Source organism: Brassica napus, chromosome C5 (assembly GCF_020379485.1).
Source record: "Brassica napus cultivar Da-Ae chromosome C5, Da-Ae, whole genome shotgun sequence".
NCBI lineage: Eukaryota > Viridiplantae > Streptophyta > Magnoliopsida > Brassicales > Brassicaceae > Brassica > Brassica napus.
Genome location: NC_063448.1, coordinates 13,557,204 through 13,579,169, shown reverse-complemented (window position 1 = coordinate 13,579,169; position 21,966 = coordinate 13,557,204). Strand labels below are relative to the sequence as shown.

Genomic DNA, 21,966 nt, shown 5'->3' with positions numbered 1-21,966 from the left:
GCCTCGGTTGCTGTATCCTCCGGCAACCATCTCTGCAATAAAAGTTGCACACAAGTTAACCCTGGACGACTTAAATAAAAGTTGTCTGGACGACTAGTTGACCCTGGACGACTTAAATAAAAGTTGTCTGGACGACTAGTTGACCCTGGACGACTTAAAATTAAGTCTTCCGTGGTCAACTAGTCGTCCAGACAACTTACGTTTAAGTCGTCCAGGGTCAACTAGTCGTCCAGACAACTTTTACAGTCGTCTGGACAACTAGTTAACCCTGGATTTGATACTAACATATTTGATTTGAGGAGGCTGTTTCTTTTGAGGAGGAGGCTGTTTCTTTTGAAGAGGAGGAGGCTGCTGCTGTTTCTTTTGAGGAGGAGGAGGCTGCTGTTTGGTTTGATGAGGAGGAGGCTGGTTACTAACCACGGTTTCATTGGCATGAGGGGTAGCCTGTTTGTTTCTACCCCCGGTTTCTTTGGCAAGAGGGGTAGGCTGTTTATCTTGAGGGGTAGCCTGATTGGTTAGAGGTGGAGGGGTAGCCTGATTGGTGACACCAACCTTCTTCTCCACAGCTTCCAATCTATCAGACAACTTCCTAAACTCCCTCATGCACTTATTAAACCCTTTTTTCATAGCCTCAGCTACGCCCTTGAACATAATTTCCAACTCCTCTCTGGTCACCCCTCTAGCCTCTTCTCTAGCCTCTTCTCTAGCCTCTTCAGGAGCCTCTTTACGAGCTTTCTTCCGAGGTCTTGGATTGTCTTCCTCCTCCTCCTCCTCCTCCAACACAACCATCTCTTTGGCCTTCTTCGATGGAGTCACAACCTTAGGTTTTGTATTGACCTTAGTACCAGTGACTTCCCAGCAATCCATGGTCCACTTCCACGGTCTCCGCTCATACATGACTTTAATGATGTTCTCCGCGGGCAGGTCCTCAACCTCAGAGTCCCATTTTGGCCACATTTCACTAATGTCCTTCTCAACAAAGTTGATCACGCGGGTCTGCAGTAAATAGAAGAATCGAGTTAGATATTTGAAAAAAAATACTAAATAGACGACTTAATTATAAGTCGTCTACTAAGTCGTCCAGCTGGAAGACCTTCCAGACGACTTATAATAAGTCGTCTAATAAGTCGTCCAGATGGAAGACTTTCCAGACGACTTAATTAAGTCGTCCGATAAGTCGTCCAGCTGGGAAGACTTTCCAGACGCCTTATTATAAGTCGTCTAATAAGTCGTCCAGATGGAAGACCTTCCAGACGACTTATAATAAGTCGTCTAATAAGTCGTCCAGATGGAAGACTTTCCAGACGACTTATAATAAGTCGTCTAATAAGTCGTCCAGCTGGGAAGACTTTCCAGACGACTTATTATAAGTCGTCCGATAAGTCGTCAAGCTGGACGACCTTCCAGACGACTTATAATAAGTCGTCTGCGCAGTCTTTTGGATTGAAGTAAATACCTGACTCAAGATAGCAGCTTTCATTGATCTGCGGCCTCTGCTGCCCTCGTAAGCCAGTATCGGTGGAGACGGACTGTCTGCTCTGGGACCACCAATACTAGCACCCAATTCCGGCATAGCTGTGTACGTCCAGACTTGAAGAACTTGTATAAACCCATCCACGGTGTAACAGCCAGCAATTTCTTTGTTCCACAAAGAGTCCATCAGCACCTTAAACGCGACTCTCCCCCATGGATAATTCTCAAACCGTTCTAAATCCATCACTAGCCTTGCCAGAGTAGATCGTGTAGCGGTTGAAAACTTTCTCCCTTCAATGAATCCAGTGAAGATGGAGAGGTACGCGAGCCGCTTGCGATCTTCCCTGGACCAATCCCCGCATCTCTTCAGTGCTGCTATTATCTGATCAGTAGTTGGCCCAGCTTCCAGATGAACTCCCAGCATCCCCCAGAAAGAAACCATCTCTGGGGTAACGTCACATTTTGGTGTCTCAAGGTCCTCGATGTACTCGCAGTTTAGACCAGTGAGGTTTTCAAACTCTAACAGTGAAAACCTCAAAGGTTCTGGACCAACGAGAGACCACATCTCATACTTCTTCTTAATGTCCAGCTTGAAACTGAGCATGTAGTGAACCAGCCTTGAAGCCCAACCAAATCCCTGCTCCTTGAACTTGATGAAAACTCCCAAACTCGACTCCTTGAGCTCTTCAAATTCGTCATCAGTAAGAGCTTTCCTAAGAGCAGTATGCAACTTGCTGTTATCCGTATGATACGAAATGCTATTGTGGGCTTCTGGCTCTTCCCCTGATGTGTATAACCTACGGGGGAGTTCTGGAATATCCATCCTTTTTGTCTGCAAAATAATCAAAGACAACAATATAAGTCCAGACGACTTAGTAGACGACTTAAATTAAGTCGTCTGGAAAGTCTTCCAAATGGACGACTTATATTTAAGTCATCTACTAAGTCGTCCAGTTGGAAGACTTTCCAGACGACTTAAATTACTTACAAGTCTTCCAGTCGCAGAAGGAGTTGGAGTACTCGTCATTGCGGTTATAGATCTGAAAAAATAAACGTGAAACGGTGAGAATGAGTAAATTGATAGAGACAACGTTTTATGTTCATCTTTTCCTCGAGATTGATGACTTAGCGGCGTTAGGGTTTACAGAGAAACGGCGCTAAGGTTTACAGAGAAGAAGCGGCGGCGCTAGGGTTTAGAAGAAGCGGCGGCGCTAGTGTTTAGAGGAAGCGGCGGTGAGAACGTTGGTGACCACGGTGGCGAGGGCGACGGTTTGTTCGGAAATAGTGGAAGCGGCGGCGCTAGGGTTTAGAGGAATCGGCGGCGCTAGGGTTTAGAGGAATCGGCGGCGCTAGGGTTAGAAGAAGCTGCGGCGACAACGGTGAGAATGAAGTGAGATAGATAGCTGACGTTGAGAACGATGGTTTGTTCGGAAATCGTGGGAATTCGAAATCGCCTTTGAGAGAGAACTGTTAGGGTTTCTGAATTTCGTGAAAAATGAAACAAAAAAAAAAAAATCACCTTATATATTGGGTAAATAATCCGGTTAGCTTTAAAAGTACATTGGTAAACTTTAAGGTTTGGTCCGGTTTAGACGACTTATTCTGGCTGATAATGTACAACAGACGACTTAATATTTAGTCGTCTGTTTTCAGACGACAAAATATTAAGTCGTCCTAGACCCTAAAATGAACCCCTAAACTAAAATGACTAGATTAACTAACTAACCACGTTATAAAATCAAATTATACTTAAATAGTGTTTACTATACACAGAAATGAACACGCATAAGTAATTTTAAAAATTTTCAAAAACGGTTTTAATGCTTTCCAAAATCTAACCCTAAGAACACATACAATACTACAACATATGTTGATGAAACATAAACTAAAGAATATCATGACTCACTACTTTCACTCATCTATGCTGAAAACAATTGAAATTTGTTATATCTTAATTTATACCTCCTAAGACATATGTTAATTACATAATTCCTATTTTTTACTTATCAAAATATTTTTTACAAAATTTTTAAATTATGTTTAAGACTAACTGTCCAGACGACTTTCAGTTAAGTCGTCTGGACGACTTATTTTCAAGTCGTCTAAACAGACGACTTGCGAGGGGTAGAAACGTAAAAAAAATTCCGTTTTTTTGTTTGGTCACAAGGGGATAGTTGTAATTTCAATAGCCTTTTAGGTTACTTTTGCCTTTGACCCAAGTTGGGGTATTGTTTTGGTTTGACTCCAAGTTTTGAGTCACACTTGGCAATTCTCCCATATAAAAAAGAAGACTCAGCTCGTACATATTTGTGCTCTCTAGCAAAAAGAAAAGAAAAGAATGATATCTTCTCTTTCCGTATATAAAAGGCTTTACATTGTGATTGTTCAAAGATCGTTTGACAAATGATAGTTGAGAAGCATTGCAAGCCCATTTACGAATGTTTTGCGCCAAATGATTAGTCATAGACTCATCGGTCTAATTTAAAACTTCAATCAGTAGGAAGTCCAGACTATTGTAAAATGTAACATTTGCATTTTAGTAGTAAGAAATTTGAATTTTTATCTTAACAAATATTTTAACTCCTTCATGTTTGCAGTTTGAAAAACCAGATATCTACAAAAATCTAAACTGTTATATCTAAATAAATAAATAAATAAATAAATAATTTAGTTGACAAAAAAAATGGGTGATATTCTTGAGGTATTAACTAGATTCGTCTACGATCTTCCTTTGCATTCAACCGATTAGCTTGATTTCGTTTAGCCTTAATAAGTGGTGATTACGAGAACTTGAAAGATGAACGAAACTAAGAATCAATACACACGAACTGTTTACCCGGTGTTCACCGCATTTCTCCGATGTGGAGAAGCCGATATACTCACCGGAGCTATCTCTGCTAGCAAATTCACTAGAATCAATGTGATTACAAGTGAAGATATCACAACCTGATATCGCCTGTTTCCTTGCAGCTATTATAAGCGAATTCACAAGAAGTTAACTGGAGAAGAATATGTAAGCGACTACGACGAAGATGACAATATTTCAACCTCTGAATCCTCCGATGAAGAAGACCCGTAGCTTGAACCAGAGATAGCGCTGCGACCTCAAGAGGTGTGATCACTTCAAGATCTCTCTATTCTCGATCTCGCTTTCTCTTCCAGCTTCCGTATTTTCTCTCTCTCTTTTCTCTGTTAGATACTCTCTGTTTCTCGGGAGAACTCTGTTTCGTGGATAAAGATGATCTAACGGACTGTATGTCTTTTTTGTAACAAACTTGAGCTTCGTCTCGCACGTGATCTTGACACGCTCCTTCGTGGGCCTTTAACAAATTAAACCAAGACTGATAGCTTCATTCAGATTCTATTTGAATGGACCAACCTTGACCCAAACTTAAAACGACACAGCTTCACAAATCTCTACCTTGTTGAATTAGGTCAATTCAAATTGAAATTGCTTCCACCGAAAATCCCCAACGGCATAAACGACCTGAAAACCATGTCCGAATCTCCTCAACCAAGTCAAACAGGCTCAAATAGCCACTGCAAATCAGATCAAGAACCATTTCCAGCTCCACCTTCACTGGTACAAAGCACTGACCCACTTTTGTTTGTTCCTGACCGAGAACCATCACCTACTCTCACTCTTCCAGCTGACTTCAAGATTCCAGAATCGATTTCTATACTTTCACGAGTGGAACTCAAAGAACAGACGACTCCACCTGAACCAACTGAAACTCCACCTCGAAGATAAACCAATCTTGAATACTGTAAGAACTTCACCTCATGAGTTTCAAATTTAACTTGTCTTCAAGAAAACTCTAGATTCACTCGTTTTGTTTCTAGTTAACGAGCACCTGAACATCTTCGGAGAAACTCCGGTAACTCATGTGTATGTCTCTCTAATACTCCTTGTTAGTTAACCTTTTTGTTTCACCAAGAACAAACTACTAACACGATTGCTCTCTTATTGATTATGTACTCTTCCAGCCGAGACGACCAAACAACAGAATCATCTCAAAGTACTTACAACTCACGCTAGGCAATGACCCCCAACGTTACTAGATGCTTCTCGAACGTGCTACCAGGTAAACTCTTAGTTAACAAATCTGCAGGGTTTAGAGTAGTATGAATCTTGTGAACTTTAACCATGCCAAAATCGATGATATCTCGAATGAAATGAATCTTGTTGGCAATGTGTTTAGTCCTGTCATGATGAACTGAGTTCTTGGCTAAGCAAATTGCACTCTGAGAATCACAAGGTATCTTAAAACACTCTGAATCAATTCCCAATTCACCGCAAAACTCCCTCAACCAAAACCCTTCTTTAGTCGCTTCTAACAAAGCCATATAATCAGCCTCTGTTATTGACAATGCCATAACATGCTGCTGAGATGATTTCCAACTAACAGTGTCACTGGTCTTCTTTTGTCAAGATCAGTTGAGTAATCCGAGTCACGGAAACCTTCAATATCAAAGTGTCCTGACTTTGAGAAGGTTAAACTTAAATCCTTTGCTCATTGTAGATACCTCAATACCCATTTCACAGCTTCCCAGTGCTCTCTGCTCGGCTTCGACATGAATCTGCTTACTAACCCAATGGCAAAAGCAAGATCCGGCCTTGAATCAAACATTGCATACATCAGACTTCCAACGGCACTGGCGTATGGAACTGTGTCCATAACTTTAGATTCCACTAGCCATTCTTTATCTGTTAAACTCTGAAGCTTAAACTGAGCGTTTGTTGGAGTAATGACAAACTTACAAAACTTCTTCCCAAAAGTCTTCAAGATCTGTCCAATATATTGATTCTGAGCCAACTTCTAAGTTCTTTTCTTCCTATCTCTTATGATATATATATATTCCAAGAATTCTTGAAGCTGAGCCGAGATCTTTCATTTCAAATTCAGCTTTCAAACTTTCCTTTAAGCTCTAAATTCTCTTTTGCTCTTAGCCGCAATCAGCATGTCATCTACATATAACAGGAGATAGATACCTTCTCCTAAACTGAGTTGCTTCATGTAGAACACAGATTTTTGATACATCTCTTGAAATCAAACATCTTGATGAAAGCGTCAAACCTCAAGTTCCATTGTCTAGGAGATTGTTTCAATCCGCACAAAGATTTTTTTAGAACACAAACTTTCCATTCATCTCTTTTCTTTATGAATCCTTCAGGCTGTTCCATGTAGATGGTTTCATCAAGATTTCGATGTAGAAATGTTGTTTTCACATCCATTTGTTTTGTTCAAGCTATACATCAAAGTTTACCACAAATGATAGCATGATTCTGATTGACACATGGTTCACAACTGGAGCAAAGATCTCATTGTAACCAACTCCTTCCACTTGTGTATATCCCTTAGCAACTAATCGAGACTTATACCTTGGATCTTCAACTCCTGGTATCCCTTTTTTGATCTTATGAATCCACTTGCAACCGATAAATCTTTGTCTTAATGGTCGTTCCACAATGTCCCAAGTGTGATTCTTATCCAATGAATCTTTTTCTTCCTTCGTCAAAGCATTCCATTGATCCTAGTCCTTGCTTTTCATAGCTTCAGCCACAGACCTTGCCTCATCCACAGCAATATCAGCTGCACTCATCAATGCATAAGCTACGAAGTCACCACTCTCGAAGATAGCATGAGGCTTAGTCTGTCTTCTTACGTGATCTCTTTCAAGAAGATAATCACTCAATGATTCCTCAGTCCATGTTGATTCATGTTCTGTTTCTTCTTCACTTCCCTAAGAGTCAGAACTCCTACTCATATTTGAAGAAGCTCCACCTTCATTTGTATGTGTTGATCCAGACGTGGATCCAACTTCGACAGAAGAACCTCCACTCGTAGGACCTTGAATCAGATCAGCTTTGAAAGAAAATCTTTTTGCCTTCAGAGCACATTCAATCTCTTTCCCCTTTGACTTCATATACAATGTATTTTCGTCGAAAACTAAATTCCTTCTTATCGTTGATTTGTCTTCTTCCGCTAACTAAACTCTGTAACTTTTAGTACCATGAGGATACCCCATAAAAATTCCTTTGACCGCTCTTGGACTCATCTTGATGGTGACCACACGCATGGCTAATAGTTCTCTCAAATAGATTATATTGAGTTTTGTCCCAAAAAGATTTTCTGAGAAAGAAAATGACCAAAAATGTTTCATTAATGATGCAAAAGACTCTTATGCTCTAAATATATAAATACAAATAAATAAAGAAATATTTCAAATTATTATTTTTTGAATATTTTAGATCTTATTTTAGAATTTTTAGAATTTTTAAAATTTTATTTTCGTTTTTAAAGTTGACATTTTAATTTTAGATCTAATTTTTGAATTTTTTTGAATTTTTTGAATTTTTATTTATTTTTTAAGTTTGAAATTTTAATTTTTTATGTTTTTTGAATTTTAATTTTTAATTTTTAATTTTGTTTTGAATTTTTTATAATTGTTAATAATTTTTTTCTAATTTCATTCGAATTTTTCTGTATTTTTACGTATTTTTATTTTATTTTTTATTTTTAAGAATAAAAAAAATCGACACGTCATCATTTTAATCTGTAAAATGAACAGTATCGGTCGCATATGAACTGGAAAACGTCGTTGGAGTTTTATTATAATAAAAATGTCACTTTGAAAGTTTAAAGTGTTAGTAAAAAAACTTTGATGTTTAAAGTATTAGAAATTGAGAGTTTAAAATGCGATTTTCCTCGGACTAAACTCACCATCACAATAATTCTTTCATTTAATGTCAAACCTGTATCGTTGAATCCTACACTCCACGAACTATAAACGTTTATGATGACTAAATGCAATTCACTGTATCAAATTGAAAACAAACGTGTTAGACCATTAAACAAAACCTTCTAACTCGGCCAGAAGGTAAACGCGGCACCTCCATTAAAAGATACGCCACGTGGATCCTTACTCCAAACCTGATTGGCTGCTCTTACGTTGAAGCATTCCCCACTCGCCTTATTAAACACACACGCGCGCGTGAACTCTCTTTGTCTTTGTGTTTGGTTTGGTTTGGTTTGGTTCCGGAGAGAAGAACTTCGTTGACCTTCCCTTGAGTTTAATTGGACTTGGAGGGTAAAAGGGAAGAAGATCGTCGTCGCTCCCAGATGTCGATTAGAGGAGGAATCGTTGGTTTCTCGCCGGTTTTGGCGGCGGTGCTGTTTCTGCTGACGGTTGATCACGGCGAAGCGATATGGTTGACGATTCCGCCGACGGGAGGGACGAAGTGCGTCTCGGAGGAGATACAGAGCAACGTCGTCGTCTTGGCTGATTACTACGTCGTCGATGAGCATAGTCCTGAAAACACACCGGCTATTTCTTCTAAGGTACGGCTCCGATTCTGCTTTTGGTGAGATTGGTTCGGTTCAATTTCGCCGGTTTAGATTTTCGATTTCAAGTTCTGATTGTGTTAATTCGGTTTTGGTGTAACGAATCAAGCTTATGTGTGTTAGATTGGGTGTAAAGTTGTGGACTTTATATCGGTACAGATCAAAGTTTTGATCTTTGATCCGTAAGGTTAATGGGTTGATCCAAGTTTAGTGTTTTGTGTGTTTCAAGTTGTAAAGATGCAAACTTTGGTTTGCATGTTTGGTCGTGTGTGAAGCTATTATCGTTAAAGTTTTTTAAAATGTGATTGTTACATTTTGTATAGGTAACATCTCCTTATGGGAACAATCTGCATCACCAAGACAATGTAACGCATGGTCAGTTTGCGTTCACTACTCAAGAAACTGGGAACTACTTGGCTTGTTTCTGGGTTGATTCCACTCATCATCCGCAAGCTAATCCACTAACCCTTGGGATTGATTGGAAGATTGGTATCGCGGCCAAAGATTGGGACTCTGTAGCTAAAAAGGAAAAAATCGAGGCAAGTCACACATCTCTTTGTATATTTTCTAAATCATCTTTCTCTGTTCTTCTTTCTGATGTGATAATAACTCCGTTGTTGTTATGAACGTGTATATATTTGCAGGGTGTTGAGCTTCAGTTGAGGAGACTTGACGGGTTAGTGCAGTCGATTCGTGAGAATATCAATTATATAAAAGACAGGTACGTCTCTTTTTTGCCTCATACATTATCTCTTGAAGTTATGATTGTTGTTTAAAGCAAGTTTTGGATACAGGGAAGCGGAGATGAGAGAAGTGAGTGAGAGAACCAACTCAAGAGTGGCTTGGTTCAGTATAATGTCACTTGGGGTTTGCCTTTGCGTTGCGGGTTCACAGATATTGTACCTGAAGCGATATTTCCACAAGAAGAAACTCATTTAAAGACCTGGCCTGAAGGACTTACTATATAGAGTTAACACATCCCCACTTTGAAAAGAGGGGATAAGCAGAGTCAATTGGTTTTAAATGGAAGAACACATTTTCATTTCTTTTTTTTTTTTCTGTGGAACATTATATCGATAGTTAGAGATCCTTGAGTTTGTGCACAGATCACTTTCTGTTATGCGACAATATACCAAAGCAATTATCCTAGTATTCAAAATGTGAAATGTTTACGAATTTATAAATATCATCATGGTGCTAATAAACAAGATTAAAATGTAATTTGGTGACGTATACTTTGCAGAAGACAGCCAGATTGTCATGTAGACAAGGCTTATTGTATGTCATGTTCTTTTCTTTCATGTGTGGGAACAGTTAGACATCAGATCGGATCAAATATATAGTATTCATTTTTATTATAAATGAAGAACAGGACAAAACAAAACAAAACGATTTAGTTAGGTCATCTAAGAACTCGCCAGTAGATTATACTATAGACAACACTTGAAAAAAATAAAACGTTTCTAAATGAATTTTTAATTGCCTCGTCAAGGTAAGATGTATATATTCATCTCCCTCTTCTTTTTGTCTCGAATATTTAACTGTTGTTTTGCTGATATCATCAACCATCATCTTGTTTACCACCTCTGATAAAAATATATTAAAGTTTATGCCATGAGAAATAATAGTCTAGAATGTATAAATATTTTAATTAAAGTAAAGAAAGGAAGAAGTGTAATCCCTTAGCCCAAGTTATGGAAGTTGGAGTCCAAGCATGAATCCAACTCTAAAAGTCTTTTTCACTTTCTCCCAATCTCTTTCTTTCGTACGTCATCGTACGAACCTCACACTCGCCATTAATCACCATATATATGTTTTACATTTCACTTATCTCTCTAATGTCCTTTTTAGTAGAGATGCCTCATCTAATTAATCTGATAACGACAACCATTAAATCTGCCTTAATTTTCTTCCAGTTGGGTCAAATTTAATCAAGACTATGAATGACACTTGAACTATAACATCAATTATCAAGCGATATACCGTAGCTAACAACTTAACATGACACGCAATGCAACTATTGAGGTTGTTGCTCTTTTGCCAACTATTATTATTTTTAAATTACCAAAGCATTACTTTTGTTTATAAAGATAAATGCTGGAAAATTGGCATAATGTTCAAATGTGATCTTTAAAACCGGGGAAATGCATCGAATTGAAGCACACAGTACTTAGTTTACTTCCTCGTTGTCATTGTGATTATGCATCGAATTTCCACTCCCAGTTAATGAGAATAACAGAACAGGACAAATACCCCCATTGGCTGGTAATGGGTTTCATACCACGTCATTGCTGTGTGTGACGCAAACTCACAAAGTATATGTATATCTATAATTTTGCTGAAAATAATGAACCACACTTCCAGGAAAGTTAATTACTCGATACCATCGTTGCCCATTAGCATATCAAGTTGAATCTTTATTTCATTTATTAGGTAGTTGCTTTCATATATTTAGGACTCCCGATTCTCTTAATGATTGCTTGTTTCCATAAATATTTTTGATCAACAAATACTTTTTTTTTTTGACGCTGGTTGTATTCAAATTATAAAGAGAAACCTCCAAAAATGTAACACACACCTCACATAAGAGGATTGGGAGGAAGAACAAAAAAACAATAGAGAGTAGAGACATAAAGTTAAAAAAAACAGCAAAGGGAAAAGACACCAGTAGGTGCTTAAAAGGCGATTATTCGCACACCCGTAGAGATCACAGAGCCACCTGTTAGGGGCTATAGATCATGAGGCAGGGCCTCTCTTTGAATGGTGTGAGCCAACCAAGCAGGGCCTCCTTGAGCCACATACGATTGATATCGTTGATCCTTGGTGACACTCACTGCAATGAGTTTAGCCACTCTATTCTTCTCCGGTTCAACATGATTCAAGGTATAGGTTGAGAAACGATGGAGAGATTGCAAAGTTTCTTGAATTAAGTACTGGACCTCAGGAAACTTAGTAGGGTTTAGCAGGGCTTCCGCCATCATAACACATGAGAACTCGATGATCACTTTGTCAAGGTGGAGATCAGAAAGCGCCATGATCGACCACGCAAGAGAGCGAAGCGAAGCTTCCAACTCAGAAAGAACACCAGAGAAAGCTCTTCTGCTATGTATCACAGGATTACCTATCTCATCTCTGACAATCCAAGACGCACCACTACCAAGATTGCTAGGTTGCCAAGAGGTTCCAACATTGCACTTAAGCAAACCTCGGGGAGGTTTGGACCAGGTTCTCTTAGGTGTCTCAATTGTAGGTGCCACAGCAGGGGTTGCAGTCGACTCAACACCTGAGTTAACAGTAAGCCACATACCCGCTTCTTCCATAGCTCGAGATAGAACCAGGGAAGGCTCCATTCTCACATGCTCAAAGAAAAAGCCATTTCTAGCTTTCAATATATGCCATAGGACCCATGGAAAAGCGAGACGCACACCCAAGGGGAGGGACGGGTTTCTGCTACACTTCAAGAGATGGAAAAGGTTTAAGAACATCGATGAATCAACAAATACTTATGAGCATAATTTTAATTGAAATGATCAACAAATACTAAATTTCAATATTGGAAGATAGTATAACTTAAACTAAAATTCACATATGTCTTATAATTCATTTTGTAAGTTATAAGTACGAGTAGTACGAGATGCTACTGCAATTCTATCTATTTATTTTACTAGCTGATAAAAGAAAATAGTAGTTTTAGTAGAAAATATAATAAACTATCTGTGACACCCGTCACTTTCGAAATAGTAAAAATAATTCGATAAGTACAAATATCTGAAATATCCATATATAAATATTTGAAAGTCAACATCCACGCTTGAATTCCATAATATAAAATAAAATCTGAAACATAAAGTACGACATAAATCGAGAGTCCGAAATACGAATTAACATAAACGATAAAAGCCCAAAGGCCTAGAGGCCCGATAATGATAAAAGCGATAAAACGATAGAAGCCCAAAAGCCCAATAGTAGTAAAAGCCCAAAAGCACCGGTCCGGTATAATCACTCCTGCTTGTCGGTCTCACCTGAAAGGGGGAAAGAAGGAGGGGTGAGCGACAGGGGAATCGCCCAGTGAGGTATGGGATGCTAAACCGCAAACCACTGACTCAGTTCATAGCACTACAACTATGTAGGCCTAGCTCTAGCATGAAGCAAACACGGTGTCTATTACACCACACAGAACAATCACATATGTCTAGTGGACTAGACACGCTACAACCAATGCGATAATAACATACCGCATTTCCTCATAAGGATATAAATATATATATATAACTCTACAGCGTCGTAAGTACAGTAGTCCACTCTGTACCCCCGTAATCTCCACAAACAAGCGGCCTAGTACATACGTCTCTGTACCCCGCTAAACACACGACCTAGTACAGATATCTCCGTACCCCGCGATCTCTCAAACAAGGCGTAGCTAGCACAGACGTCATGTGCCCCCGCAATCACACGGCCTAGTACAAACGTCTCTGTACCCCGCAAATTCCGCGGCCTAGTGCAGATACCTATGCACCCCGCAATCTCAACACATGGACTAACATATACACATATATATAATTAACAGTTTTTAGCAGCAATCATTTCAATCAACCGTTGAATCCTCTATTATCTTATTTCCTGTTTAACAATCAATATCAACAACGAACAACCAAGACTCTCAAACAGACTCGATTCAAAGAGACGAATCCATGTTTCGAAACTAAACTTTCCATAATGGTAGTACTAAACTAGCTCGGGATTTAACGGAGTAGCCCTCACCTTAGCAATGAAGAGAAGTGGTATATATGAACTCCAGCTGCTCAAATGGACTCCAAATCTGAAATCAGATCGAAATTTCGAGTCAGAACGCCTTTCGAACGGTTTAAAACAGGTATTTACGGAAAAGTCAACCCGCTGGTCAAAGATCAATTATTTAATTAATTATTTAATTAATTATTTAATTAATTAATTAATTAATTAATTAATTAATCCGGTTTATCATAACCGATTTCCAATTGATTTTAACCGACCGGTTTAACCTAACTGAATTGAAATCAATTTAAACCGGCTAACCAACCGGTTAACTGAGTCAACCGAGTTGACTCACCGGGTCGACTCGGCCGAGTTGACGGTGGTCCGGCGGCGGAGTTACGGCGGAGGACGGTGGTCCGGCGGCGGAGTTGCGGCGGACGGCGGCGGCGCGTGTGTTTCACGCGCGCGCCGAGGCGAATCTTCGGGAGGCGCGTGCGGTTTCGTCCGGGCTCCGATTGAGGCGTGGTTGGTGTCTACGGCTTCGTCTTGACGAGAGGAACACGATGATGGTCTTGGATGCACGAGATTCGCAACGGTTAGAGAGTTATCGGCGAATTACTAAACGGACGAAACTAAGCTTAACTGCATGGCGGTTTCCGGCGATTCTAAGCTGCAGCGAACGGTGGTGACGAGCTGAACGTGGTCACGGCACACGGTTGCTCCGGCGACGAGCTCAGGTGAGCTTTCTCCCTTCTCTCTCTCTCTCTCTCTCTCTCTCTCTCTCTCTCTCTCTCTCTCTCTCTCTCTCTCTCTCTCTCTCTCTCTTTCTCTCTTTTAAAGAAAGGCAAAATGGCCTTTGGGAATAGTTTGGGTCAAATTTTTGGGGTCATTACATTTAGGGTCATTACAATTCTCCCCTACTTACAAGGAATTCGTCCCCGAATTCAATTCATAAGCTGTCATGCCCAATGTCAACCCGGAAAAGCTCCGGATAATCAATCCTCATCTGGGGCTCGGACTCCCAAGTCTCCTCCTGAATACCATCTCTCTCCCAACGAACTTTGACCAACATAGTCATCATACCATCATCTGCTCTCACTTGGCGATCCAATAGCTCTACTGGCTGACACGGCGCACGCAAATTCCTACCAAGGTCACTGGGCGGCTGCTGCAAAATGAGCTCGGCTGCTGCAAAATGAGCTCCGGTTCTCTCACGACTTTCCTCAAAACAGAAACATGAAACACGTCATGGAAATCTGATAACTCTTCGGATAAATCCAATCGGTAAGCAACTGCTCCAATTCGCTCCAAAATGGGATATGGTCCCATATATCTCGGTTTAAGCTTCTTCAGCTTCCGAGTCTTAGATCCTCCCTGAAATGTCCTCATTTTCATGTATACCAGGTCGCCAACCTGGAACTCCAAATTTTTACGCCGCTTATCTGCATAACTCTTCTGACGGTCATGGGCTTCCCTAAGCCGTATCTTAAGCATCTCAACCTGCTCAACTGTCTCTTGAACCATTGCAGGTTCTATCTCACGTCGCTCCCCCACTTCGGTCCAACAAAGCGGTGTGCGACAAGGCCTACCATAAAGGGCCTCATATGGCGCCATCTTAATGCTCGAGTGATAACTATTATTGTAGGCAAACTCCGCTAGGGGTAGGTACTTTGCCCAACTCCCTTCCCAATCCAAAACACAAGCTCTAAGCATATCCTCCAAAGTCTGAATCGTCCTCTCTGACTGACCGTCTGTCTGCGGGTGATAAGCCGTACTCATATGCACTTTCGTCCCAAGCGCCTTCTGGAAGGCTCTCCAAAATTCGGACGTAAACTTTGTATCTCGATCTGATACAATGCTGACAGGAACTCCATGCAATCTCACAATCTCGCTGATGTAAGTCTGTGCTAACTGATCAGCTCTGTCCGTCTTCTTAATAGCTAGAAAATGGGCTGACTTGGTAAGTCTATCCACGATTACCCAGATGGCATTCTTTCCACCTAAGGTGGTTGGCAACCCCGTCACAAAATCCATAGTTACCATGTCCCATTTCCACTCTGGCATTGGCAGGTTCTGCAATAACCCGCTAGGCACCTGATGCTCGGCCTTGACCATCTGACACGTCTGACACTGCGATATAAATGAAGCAACATCCCTCTTCATGCCAGGCCAATGATAATAACGCTTGAGATCCTTGTACATCTTGGTGTTTCCTGGATGAATAGAGAAACGCGAGTGGTGTGCCTGCTGCAAGATTTCCTTTTTTAACAACTCATCATTAGGCACACAAACCCGGTTCCGATACATGAACATCCCACTCGAAGCTGTATGATATCCAATACTCTCAATCTCGATCTGCTTACACAAAGCCTTATCAGCATCCTGAGCCTTACGCACTTTCCATAACAAATCTGCTTGCTCCACAGCCTCGAGGCCAACTGCCTCACCTTCCACGGTAGTGGCACACAATCTGAGACTAGCAAGTGTCCTAGTAAACTCTTGAACCTCCTTGGTTCCTGAAACATCGCTCCTGCGCCTGCTCAAGGCATCTGCTACTTGATTAGCTTTTCCAGGATGATAAGCAATATCCAGGTTGTAGTCTGCTAACAACTCGACCCACCTACGCTGCCTCAAATTCAAATCCGCCTGAGTGAAGATATATTTCAAACTCTTATGGTCCGTGAAGATCTTCACCTTCTCCCCATATAAATATGATCTCCAGATCTTCAGTGCAAATACAACTGCTGCTAACTCCAAATCATGCGTAGGATAGTTGACCTCGTGAGGCATCAACTGACGTGATGCATATGCAATGACCTGACCTTCCTGCATCAATACACATCCTAAACCAGTGCCTGACGCATCAGTGTAAACCTCATATGGTATCCCTGGCCTCGGGAGTACCAAAATGGGCGCATGGGTCAGCTGTCGCTTTAACTCAGTGAAACTCCTCGAGCAATCGTCTGACCAATCAAACTTGACGTCTTTGCCCGTCAGCTTTGTCATCGGCTTTGCAATGCTAGCAAAACTCTTGACGTACTTCCTGTAGTACCCTGCCAAACCGAGAAAACTGCGGATCTCCGTAGCATTCTTTGGCGTCGGCCACTCTGAAATGGCGGGTAATCTTCTCCTGATCTACTGCAACTCCTACTTCTGAAATCATATGGCCCAAAAATCCAATCTTCCTCTGCCAAAAGCTACACTTACTCAGCTTGGCAAACAACTGGTGTTCCCGAAGCTTATCCAGCACAATTCTCAAATGCTCAGCATGCTCTTCTTTACTCCGAGAATAAACCAAAATGTCGTCGATGAAAACGATCACACACTTATCCAAGTGCTCCCGAAACACATCATTCATAAGCTTCATGAACGCTGCCGGTGCGTTCGTCAATCCAAATGGCATCACCACAAACTCATAATGCCCATAGCGTGTACGGAAGGCCGTCTTCCGCACATCTCCATCAGCTATCGCAATCTGGTGGTATCCCGATGCCAAGTCAATCTTAGAGAACCAAGAAGCTCCCTGGAACTGGTCCAACAACTCGTCAATACGCGGAAGCGGATACTTATTCTTGATGGTCACTTTGTTCAGACCTCTATAGTCGATACAAAGTCTGAAACTCCCATCTTTCGTTTTCACGAACAACACTGGTGCTCCCCACGGTGAAGTACTCGGCCTGATAAATCCCTTATCCGATAACTCTTCCAACTATTTCTTCAATTCCGCCATCTCAGCTGGTGCAAGGCAGTATGGGGCTCGTGAAACTGGTGTTGCTCCTGGCTCCACCTCGATCGCAAGAACGTCTGCTCTAGCTGGTGGCGGCCCTTTTAAAGCCTCAAAAACGTCTTCGTACTCGGAAACCACTGGAATGTCATGCAGCTCCTGCTGACCATCCTCCTTAACCATCGAAATGGTCGCCAAAAATCCTTCTGCTCCTCTCTCCAGTAGCTCATCTGCGCGCAACATGGAGACAATGGAAATTCCATGGTGCGTCTGAATCCCCTGGAATATGATCTTCCCTTCTGCTCTGGGGATATGGACTCTCGCTCTCGGACAATCCAGTACTACTTGATGTCGTGACAACCAATCCATTCCAAGTATAACATCGTAGCAGCTCATCTCCAGCTCCGTCAAATCTCCGAGAAACTCAACTCCTCCAAGAAAAACTGGTACATTGCGATGAATGCCGACTGCTCCCAACTTCTTCGTGCCGGCAGTCTGAATCTTCTTAGCCTTCGGTTCGAAGACACCCCGAAAAGGCCAAGACTGGGCTAAGCGTGGACTCACAAAACTATTAGAGGCTCCCGTGTCGAATAAAGTGTGAGCTGACTTTCCTCCAACCGAAACCAATCCTACACGAGATTTTGCTAACTACACATGACAACCACAAACCAAAATACTCAAACACAACAAGTATGAAAAAGTCACATACCCGCTATCGGTTCAACTCCCTGGGGATCTCCAACTGTAAAGACCCGTGGAGCGATGGCTGGACGCTTCGGTGGTGGTGGAAGCGCTGCATTGCCTCTCCTCAGACAATCTCTGTAGATGTGACCCGGCTGGTTGCAGCCGTAACAGTTCCTCGCTGCCACTGCTGGTGCTACTGCTGCTGCTGGCGTTGCAACCTGAGTACGTGGCGGCTTCCTACAATTCTTCGAGATATGCCCAACCAGACCACAGTTAAAGCACTGGAGACACTCTCCAAAATGCTGGCGACGACAACGCCCACAACGGGGTGCTACAGTCTGCTCCCAAGGCCTCTTCTGCGACCCCGAAGCCCCTCCTGCCTTAGGCTGAACTGCTTTGGAGAACTTCTGCTCCTCACCCATACATTTCTCCTGCACAGCCGCCTTCTCTACCAGATCCTCCAAACTGGTGTAGGTAACCACACTGCACCTACCACGAAGCTCTACTCGCATCCCATCTAAGAACCTCCTGATCAGATCCTCCTCATCTATGTTGTTACCCACAAATCTGCGGAGCTGGTTAAACTCCCGCTCATACTCCCTGACAGACTTTGCACCCTGCCTCAAATGCTCGAAATCATTCTTCTTCTCATGCAAAGCTTCCCTCAGAAAAAACTTCTTGTTGAACGCGTAAAGAAAATCATCATATGTCAGCTCGCCACGGTGCATCAATCTCACTCCATCCCACCAGATTGATGCATCTCCGCGCAAATACAACTCAGCGATGTTTAGCTTGAGCCTTGGTGGGCACGAGATGGTCTTCAAACACTTATCCAAATTGTGCTTCCAATCGTGAGCAACTGTAGGTTCCGTCGTTCCAGTGAAATGCTCCAAACTCACATACTTCATCTGTCCCAACACCCTGATAAATGTCTCATCAACCTCGGGCACCTGAACTGGGAAAGCAGGTGGCGGCGGTGGAACCTGAAAAACTCCTGGAACCGGCTGAACAGGAACCTGAGGGTACTGCTGGACTGGAGCCGGCTGATGTGGAACCTGATGATAATGCTGAACCTGAACTGGTGGAGCCTGCTGCATGCGAATCTGCGGACCCTGCTGTACTGCAGCCATCTGTCTGGCAACCTCCTGAGCAGCTATTCGGGCAGCCTCCTGGGCAGCTTGCTGGACTGTCTCCTGTGCAACCTGCCTAGCCGCATCCTGAACCATCTGTCTCAAAGCATCCTGATCAATAGGCGGAGCCGCCTGCTGCGGAACTGCGGGCTGGACATGCTCATCCTCAGCCTCTCTAGCAACTCTGGCAGTCTGAGTACGAATAACTCTCTTCCTGGGCGCCATCTGAAAGAAAAGCGAAAAAGTTAACTTATGCCGATCTGTGGATACCAACATTTAAGAAGGAGTGATACCGAACGGAAAGGTGCTATTTATTTTTATTTTCAAAGTTCCCAAATCCCCGAAAATATTTTGAAATCGTCTAAAATCGTTTAAACCGAATAAACCAAGGTCTCCAAAATCGCCATCCCGGGTCGGAGCCGGGACGGAACCCGCTCTGATACCAAATTGTTACACCCGTCACTTTCGAAATAGTAAAAAAATTCGATAAGTACAAATATCTGAAATATCCATATATAAATATTTGAAAGTCAACATCCACGCTTGAATTCCATAATATAAAGTAAAATCTGAAACATAAAGTACGACATAAACCGAGAGTCCGAAATACGAAATAACATAAACGATAAAAGCCCAAAGGCCTAGAGGCCCGATAACGCTAAAAGCGATAAAACGATAGAAGCCTAAAAGCCCAATAGTAGTAAAAGCCCAAAAGCACCGGTCCGGTATAATCACTCCTGCTCGTCGGTCTCACCTGAAAGGGGGAAAGAAGGAGGGGTGAGCGACAGGGGAATCGCCCAGTGAGGTATGGGATGCTAAACCGCAAACCACTGACTCAGTTCATAGCACTACAACTATGTAGGCCTAGCTCTAGCATGAAGCAAACACGGTGTCTATTACACCACACAGAACAATCACATATGTCTAGTGGACTAGACACGCTACAACCAATGCGATAATAACATACCGCATTTCCTCATAAGGATATAAATATATATATATAACTCTACAGCGTCGTAAGTACAGTAGTCCACTCTGTACCCCCGCAATCTCCACAAACAAGCGGCCTAGTACATACGTCTCTGTACCCCGCTAAACACACGGCCTAGTACAGATATCTCCGTACCCCGCGATCTCTCAAACAAGGCGTAGCTAGCACAGACGTCATGTGCCCCCGCAATCAAACGGCCTAGTACAAACGTCTCTGTACCCCGCAAATTCCGCGGCCTAGTGCAGATACCTATGCACCCCGCAATCTCAACACATGGACTAACATATATACATATATATAATTAACAGTTTTTAGCAGCAATCATTTCAATCAACTGTTGAATCCTCTATTATCCTATTTCCGGTTTAACAATCAATATCAATAACGAACAACCAAGACTCTCAAACAGACTCGATTCAAAGAGACGGATCCATGTTTCGAAACTAAACTTTCCATAATGGTAGTACTAAACTAGCTCGGGATTTAACGGAGTAGCCCTCACCTTAGCAATGAAGAGAAGTGGTATATAACTCCAGCTGCTCAAATGGATTCCAAATCTGAAATCAGATCGAAATTTCGAGTCAGAACGCCTTTCGAACGGTTTAAAACGGGTATTTACGGAAAAGTCAACCCGCTGGTCAAAGATCAATTATTTAATTAATTATTAATTAATTAATTAATTAATTAATTAATCCGGTTTATCCTAACCGATTTCCAATTGATTTTAACCGACCGGTTTAACCTAACCGAATTGAAATCAATTTAAACCGGCTAACTAACCGGTTAACCGAGTCAACCGAGTTGACTCACCGGGTTGACTCGGCCGAGTTGGCGAGTCTCCGGCGAGTCACCGGTGGCGGTCACCGGCGGCAACGGCGGAGATCCCGCGGTAGCTTACCGGAAAGTTGGCCGGCGGCGACGGCGGAGCTGCGGCGGAGGACGGTGGTCCGGCGGCGGAGTTGCGGCGGAGGACGGTGGTCCGGCGGCGGAGTTGCGGCGGACGGCGGCGGCGCGTGTGTTTCACGCGCGCGCCGAGGCGAATCTTCGGGAGGCGCGTGCGGCTTCGTCCGGGCTCCGATTGAGGCGTGGTTGGTGTCTACGGCTTCGTCTTGACGAGAGGAACACGATGATGGTCTTGGATGCACGAGATTCGCAACGGTTAGAGAGTTATTGGCGAATTACTAAACGGACGAAACTAAGCTTAACTGCATGGCGGTTTCCGGCGATTCTAAGCTGCAGCGAACGGTGGTGACGAGCTGAACGTGGTCACGGCACACGGTTGCTCCGGCGACGAGCTCAGGCTCAGGCTCTTCTCCTCTCTCTTCTCTCTCTCTCTCTCTCTCTCTCTCTCTCTCTCTCTCTCTCTCTCTCTCTCTCTCTCTCTTCTCTCTTTTAAAGAAAGGCAAAATGGCCTTTGGGAATAGTTTGGGTCAAATTTTTGGGGTCATTACATTTAGGGTCATTACAATTCTCCCCTACTTACAAGGAATTCGTCCCCGAATTCAATTCATAAGCTGTCATGCCCAATGTCAACCCGGAAAAGCTCCGGATAATCAATCCTCATCTGGGGCTCGGACTCCCAAGTCTCCTCCTGAATACCATCTCTCTCCCAACGAACTTTGACCAACATAGTCATCATACCATCATCTGCTCTCACTTGGCGATCCAATAGCTCTACTGGCTGACACGGCGCACGCAAATTCCTACCAAGGTCACTGGGCGGCTGCTGCAAAATGAGCTCGGCTGCTGCAAAATGAGCTCCGGTTCTCTCACGACTTTCCTCAAAACAGAAACATGAAACACGTCATGGAAATCTGATAACTCTTCGGATAAATCCAATCGGTAAGCAACTGCTCCAATTCGCTCCAAAATGGGATATGGTCC

At 42.5% G+C, this 21,966-nt stretch overlaps 2 protein-coding genes across 2 annotated transcripts; one reads left to right on the top strand and one right to left on the bottom strand.

Moving 5' to 3' along the window:
* Positions 1-8,294: 8,294 nt before the first annotated feature.
* Positions 8,295-9,971, top strand: LOC106347393 (transmembrane emp24 domain-containing protein p24delta5-like). The gene is made up of 4 exons (XM_022696129.2): positions 8,295-8,816; positions 9,143-9,358; positions 9,464-9,540; positions 9,614-9,971. Exons 1-4 carry the CDS (start codon positions 8,598-8,600, stop codon positions 9,756-9,758), a joined length of 657 nt encoding a protein of 218 aa, XP_022551850.1. The 5' UTR covers positions 8,295-8,597; the 3' UTR covers positions 9,759-9,971.
* Positions 9,972-11,548: 1,577 nt separating this feature from the next.
* On the bottom strand, positions 11,549-12,169 carry LOC125574792. Its single transcript, XM_048757236.1, has one exon. The coding sequence runs from the start codon at positions 12,167-12,169 to the stop codon at positions 11,549-11,551; it is 621 nt and encodes a 206-aa protein (XP_048613193.1).
* Between the last annotated feature and the right edge of the window lie 9,797 nt (positions 12,170-21,966).

Excerpts from the sequence above, each read along its gene's own strand:
- LOC106347393 (XM_022696129.2), top strand. The coding sequence starts at position 8,598 with ATGTCGATTAGAGGAGGAATCGTTGGTTTCTCGCCGGTTTTGGCGGCG. Across the intron at positions 8,817-9,142 it reads CACCGGCTATTTCTTCTAAG|GTAACATCTCCTTATGGGAA; the intron begins GTACGGCTCCGA and ends CATTTTGTATAG. Across the intron at positions 9,359-9,463 it reads CTAAAAAGGAAAAAATCGAG|GGTGTTGAGCTTCAGTTGAG; the intron begins GCAAGTCACACA and ends ATATATTTGCAG.
- LOC125574792 (XM_048757236.1), bottom strand. The coding sequence starts at position 12,169 with ATGGAGCCTTCCCTGGTTCTATCTCGAGCTATGGAAGAAGCGGGTATG.